Raw genomic sequence first — 6,000 nt, 5'->3', positions numbered from 1 at the left:
AAAGCTGCAGAGTATATCCAGATCCTAAAGAGCTGGTTAGAGCTGGTTTTAATTCATTCTGAGTGTGTCAGAAAGTATTTACCAAGATAGGCCTTTCTCTGAGCAAACTAGAGAATCTTTGAAGTGCATGTGACCAGCTTGTGGTGTGGGATGCACCCCAGCAGTCTGACAGAGAGAAATGAGGGTCACGGCCATGTCATGCTTCTGTGTTTCTGGCCGCTCTTGTCAGTAAACACCCTGATTTGATCTTGTCTGTGCATTTTCCAGGACGTTGGAGCTGCTGGGGAAACAACCTTTGAAGGGAAGTGAGTCACATGTGAAACGGTCTGCAATGCTGCAGCAGCTTTGTCTGTTCCACAGTTTGCTGCAGAAATGGACAAGGAGAATACCGACAGCGACTGAGCTGAAGTACCCGAGATTTCCACCCCCCTCCTCAGACACGTTACTGTTCTGCATCCTGTTGGCTATTCTCTGCCTCCCGTGTAGGACTCAGGCAGCTGTCTATAAGGTTGGGGTGGTGGGACCTTGGTCATGCGATCCTGTCTTTGCGAAAGCTTTTCCAGGTGTGGCAGCTAAATTAGCTGTGGATCGGATCAACAGGGACACCTCTTTAAACTTAGGGTACACTTTTGAGTATGTCATACTCAATGAAGACTGCCAAACATCCAAGGCCTTGACTGGATTTCTTGGGTACTATAGACTGGTCTCAGGCTTTATTGGGCCCACAAATCCTGGCTACTGTGATGCTGCTTCCCTCCTGGGCAAAAACTGGAACAAAGCCATCTTCTCATGGGCCTGTGTCAACTATGAGCTGGATGATTCACGCAGTTACCCCACCTTTGCCAGGACCTTACCCTCCCCAACCAGAGTCCTCCTCAACTTTATGAAACACTTCCGGTGGGCTCATGTTGGCATTATATCTTCGGAAGAGGACATCTGGGTGGACACAGCCAGCAAGGTAGCCAACGCCCTACGAAACCATGGGCTTCCTGTGGGCATTGTCATCACCATGGGCCGCGACACGGCAAGTGTCCGAGAAACCCTGGCCCAAGTTAAGAAGGTGGACGACCTACGCAGTAAGTGACAACAGCTTTTTCGGTTTATATTTTACTCCCTTTTTTAAAAATATATATACCCCGCCCAATTGAGACTAGCCTGTTCTCTGTTTTTGATGTCTGGATTTTAACCCTGTGGCCGCACACGGGGAAGAAAAAGGAAATGTGAGCAGGCTCTTCTCTCTCGGCCACCTTCTAGCCACTTGTCTTTTATCACGTACGGTAACTGGCAGCACAGCCCCGTATCCTCATTGTCAGAGCCATGAGCCTGCAAGCCTGCAAGGAGGCTGTAGGGGTTGATGAGAGCGCTCTGGTCAACAAATCCCACTCTACCCTAAGTGGTTTGGGGTATCCTAGTCACAGTCGGCTAGTGACATGACCCAGTCTCGAACCCATGATCACAGAGCACAACTGTACTTGGGCAAGAGTTTTTACTGGTTAACCCACTTGAGCAGCCCCTATTTGTCATCCATTTAGACTTAATCATATTTTTAGTTTTGTTGCAAGGTAACATTACGGTAAAAGACATCAGCCTTGCATTTTTCTTGCACAGTTTTTCATGACCATTAAAATGCAAAGATGCCTCACAAGTGGTTGAGCCCTATAGCCCAGCTGTTGGGGTCTGTCTTGGTGTCCAACAGAGATCTGGAGTTTTCACTCGACTGGCATGGCTGTGACATAATAGAGTGGGCATCAGTCAAGCTGTCGTTAATTCTGCTATGGGCATTGTGGGGTCGGCAATGTGACATTGTGGTTCATCGTGGAAGTGGCACTGTAGCTGTAAAGCCAGGAGGATTAACAACTAGTGATTTCATATCAAGAAGGTATGATAGAAAACAACAGTTCCAATGCCAGTTTTTGACAAAAGCAGCATAAGCGTTTATATGCAGAGAAATCTGTAACATGTTATAAAAATAATTCTAAATTTCAACACTTTCAAACTTGGATTAATCTTGGATTAATCACAGGACCAAAAGATTACCTATAGTACATAATCTTTAAGCAGAGTAGAGCTGTCATCAGTTTGTCAAAAGAAAGTACAATAACAAAACTATTTGAATTACTTTTGTCATCACAGGTATCCCTGATTTAACTGAGGTAATTGCATTAATGTAATGAATAATTCAAACATACATACTCATGGGTGAGCCAGTGCTTGTAAAATCATAGTAAGGGTTACAGTATCAGCCTGAACCAGTCTTTGTAGGAGCTGAGTCACTAAGAAAGAAGGGATCAAAGGTGCTTCTTTGTTTTAGACTGCAGGCCATTTTCATAGGTGATACAAATAAAGAAACATAGTACTGAGCTGCCTCTGAAGGTGACAGGGAAGATGTGATGCAACAGAGCTTTGGAGTGATTAGCTGGAGCACTTGATAAAGTAGTGCAGCTTACACAGGTAATACAACAGACAAGCACATTTAACAATAGGAGTTAGGGTATCATGGCTTCCACACTGTGCTTTCAAAAACCACACATTCACACAAGAATGTGATTCAAAAGATAGAATGTATCATGGCTTTGATTTTGGTCATGGTCACCAGCTTGCTTTTGAAGGTCCGTTTTACCAATCCCCGAAGACAAGAGATAAGCCGCCACAGAGCCCGAAGGGGATGACAGCTCGGTGTGGCTGATCGTCTTCACTGGGCCCCCCAGTCTGACAGTGAAGGCCGCAGCCAGGTTCCCCGTGTGTCGTTTCTCTCCCTTGGCAGTGGTGATCATGTGTATGCACTCGGCGCTGATTGGAGGCAAGGCGCAGAAGCAGCTCCTCGAAGTGGCTCACGACATGCACATGACCGAGGGCTCCATAGTGTTCGTGCCGTACGACACCCTGCTGTACAGCCTCCCCTACAGAGACGTGCTGTACCCCGCGCTGCGCAACAACAGCAAGCTGCGCCAGGCCTACGACGCGGTGCTCACGATCACCGTGGAGTCCGAGGAGGGCTCCTTCTATCAGGCCTATCAGGAGGCCATAGACAAAGGCGAGCTGCATCCTCAGCCTAAACCACAGCAGGTAGGCCTCAACATCGCCCCGCTGGGGCTGCAGTTTCGGGTTGCCCACTTCAGGTTCAAAGGGTAGAAAACCAGTCATCTAAAATATACTGTGTATCTGGAAACTCGCTATTTAAAGGGGACCTGCATCTCTATTTTTATATTTGGGGGTTAGAAAGAATTGGCATTAATGAGTGCGTGTCACACCCCAGTAACAGTAAAATGTACACAGTCACTTGTAAAACCTCCAATTTACTTCACAAAATAGACAACTTTTCCAGGTATGTGCAGCACCATATTCTGCAATTCAGAACAAGGCAATAAAACATCTGGTGGCGTGATGCGGCCCTATTACATTGTAAACAAACAGGCTCATGAATACGTATCTTTTAATCCAACAGAAATATTGCTTTTGATTTTGAGATGGTTTTGCTGTCAAATACTACTTGTTAACTCTGGATGCAGATCACATTGGAACATTACTGCAGTGAAATGTTTGCTGCACAGCCTGTATTTATTTGCTCGTACATCGCATTACATTAGTTGTTACAGTGACTAGTGAGCAGGAAGGGCCACTTCATGTCGCAGTTCGTGGGAACTCCCGCTCTCACCCGAGGAGAGACCAGGGGTTTGCTACAATATGGAGATTTACAGTACTTTCTCAAAATTCATGATTTTGCGCTGAATTCTAAATTTGTAAAAATTTTCTATAATGTCTATGAATTTTGTCAAAGTTTAAGTGACAACAAGTGGTGCTCACTGAGGAGTTTAGCTCAGTTTTCCTTGTTTGTGCCCTTTCCATCCTCTTGAACTAGCAAGGATGTTTTTCCTCTTTTAGTTTCAAAATAGACCCAAAAGAATGAAAATGTTGAGGGGGATATGCTTTTTGAAATACTTTTCTAAAAAGTTAATTAAGTTCTGAAAAAAGTTCAATTAAGACAAAGCCTATTAGAAGAAACTAAAGAATTGATTATTTGACTCTTTTTGTCAAAACCATTTTTTAAAACTTTACTCCCTGGGAACTTCTGATAACTTAATTTGAAAAAAAAATCACTAAATTGTGGCCTCACTTGCGGCTAAGGCCTTAAAGACGTTCACTCAAGCGAGATTCAGGCATCGCAGGTTCAATAGGTTATGTCACTAGCTGACTGTGACTGGGATTCTTCGCACGGTTGTGCTCAATGGGCTGAGCGCCATTGACGGTAGGGTGGGGCTTTGCCAGTTAGAGTTCTCTTGGTTGTCAGCTACAGAGCGCCCCCTGTGGCCTCGTTGGTGCCTTTAGGGTCGCAGTAATGTCAGTGAGGGATGCACCTCTGATCCAATCGACACTTCACCTCTGAGACATTAAAAACACACCTCTGGTGATTCCAACATCAACAAATTGGCGATCTGAAAGAAAAAAATATAACTAATATGTAAATCTATCTAGTGACATTGTAGGTATATAAAAGAACATTTTATTTTGGAAAATTGCATGTAGTTTCACATCGGAAAATAGTCGTTTTGCACTGGGGCAATGAAACATTGATATATAATACGTCCTATTTGTGTGGTCAACAGGTGTCACCGCTCTTTGCCACAATATACAACGCCATCTTCTTCATGGCCCACGCCATGCAGCAGATCCGGGATGCCGGCGCCTGGCCGTCTGGTGGGAACCTGGCGCGCCACTCCCGTAACCTGGTCTTCCACGGCTTCAACCAGAGGATTCGCACCAACGGCACTGGGGCTGGCTTTGTCAACTATGTCATCCTGGACACCGACGGCAGGTCGCGCGACATCTACAGCACCCACCTGATCGACATGGAGACCGACATAGTGCGCTTCCTGGGGCAAAGCATCCACTTCCCACAGGGGGTATCCCCCAAGACTGACTCGGGGTGCTGGTTTGCCCATGGGAAGATCTGCACTGGAGGTATGGCAACATCATGCTTTGGTACTTGTGGTTTCCCAGCAGCAGGTGTCAGTTTGTCAGTAGGGCTGTTTCTTGTTTGGTAGCGTAGCAAAGCCACCAGGCTTCAGATATCATATACGTGGTGTCTGTGTTCAATTATAATAGGGATTCAAAGCTTGAGAACATGAATCCATCTTAAAGCCGTGAGAGAAAAATGACAATGCATTTGCACCTGGGTCAGAATTTTTCTTTTTACCCAGAAAATATTATTTCCTTGAATCTCTGTTTAAAATTCTTCCAACTCCCCTGGAAAAAAACAACAACCTTGTGCATCATTTTCCATAGGCTAAACTGTGAAAAGGCAAATCCTCTATGTTCTCAAGGAAGGCCTTTCAAGGTGGAGCTGTGTTTCAAAGACCCAAGTGTCTGGGTCACTGTGTGTGTTTTCAGTTACACTTTGTTGTGTGGCTTTCGCTGTCATTTTGCCTTTTTTTTTTCTTGGCTTCAGGTGTCGATCCAGTCTTTGCTTTATTGGTTTTCCTGTCTGTCTTCCTCACCATTCTGTGCATTGTGGGGCTTTCTTATTTGATAAGGTACAGCATACAGCACCGCATTTTTCAAGGTTTCAGCGGAGCTCCTGGTCTGCCACAGTTCTGTTTTCATGTGTGGATGATTTTAATCGGCATGACTGACTACAGAAATTGTTCCCATCAAGATGCACCAGAGAAATTAGGGAGGTACACACTTTGTCTCAGAAACCAGCTTATCCTGGTTTCTAGGTTTGAAGCAATCAGAGAGCAGGACACCAGTCCATCACAGTCCTTCCTCCAGCGAAGGCTGGTCCCCATTTATACAGTGCATATCAGGGTGGACTGGAGCAACTGCATAAACTACCTCACAGAAGGGACAACAACAGTGTCTGGAGCAGAGGGTACCAAGTGTTATTTTTTAAAACGTACCCTCTTCTAAAGCAGCCTCTCACACCTTTTTTTCATAAAAATGGTATTAATTCAGTTTTAATTAGCAGGTTTACAAGATATCCTAATAATTAGGTGAAAATAT

General features: G+C 45.0%; 1 protein-coding gene across 2 annotated transcripts in view; it reads left to right on the top strand.

The window, feature by feature from the left end:
• Positions 1 to 331: 331 nt before the first annotated feature.
• gc2 (guanylyl cyclase 2) overlaps positions 332 to 6,000 on the top strand; it is a 28,066-nt gene continuing 22,397 nt past the window's right edge. For both annotated transcript variants that reach the window (XM_088925348.1, XM_088925349.1), the window contains exons 1-4: positions 332 to 1,076; positions 2,765 to 3,066; positions 4,605 to 4,959; positions 5,447 to 5,531. In XM_088925348.1, coding sequence (XP_088781474.1) covers positions 332 to 1,076; positions 2,765 to 3,066; positions 4,605 to 4,959; positions 5,447 to 5,531 — 1,487 coding nt within the window. The remainder of the gene's footprint in view (positions 1,077 to 2,764; positions 3,067 to 4,604; positions 4,960 to 5,446; positions 5,532 to 6,000) is intronic.

This window comes from Atractosteus spatula, chromosome 9, assembly GCF_055471065.1.
Source record: "Atractosteus spatula isolate fAtrSpa1 chromosome 9, fAtrSpa1.hap1, whole genome shotgun sequence".
NCBI classification, from domain to species: Eukaryota; Metazoa; Chordata; class Actinopteri; order Semionotiformes; family Lepisosteidae; genus Atractosteus; species Atractosteus spatula.
Note: the sequence above shows the minus strand (reverse complement) of the source record. Positions and strands in the feature narration are given on the sequence as shown.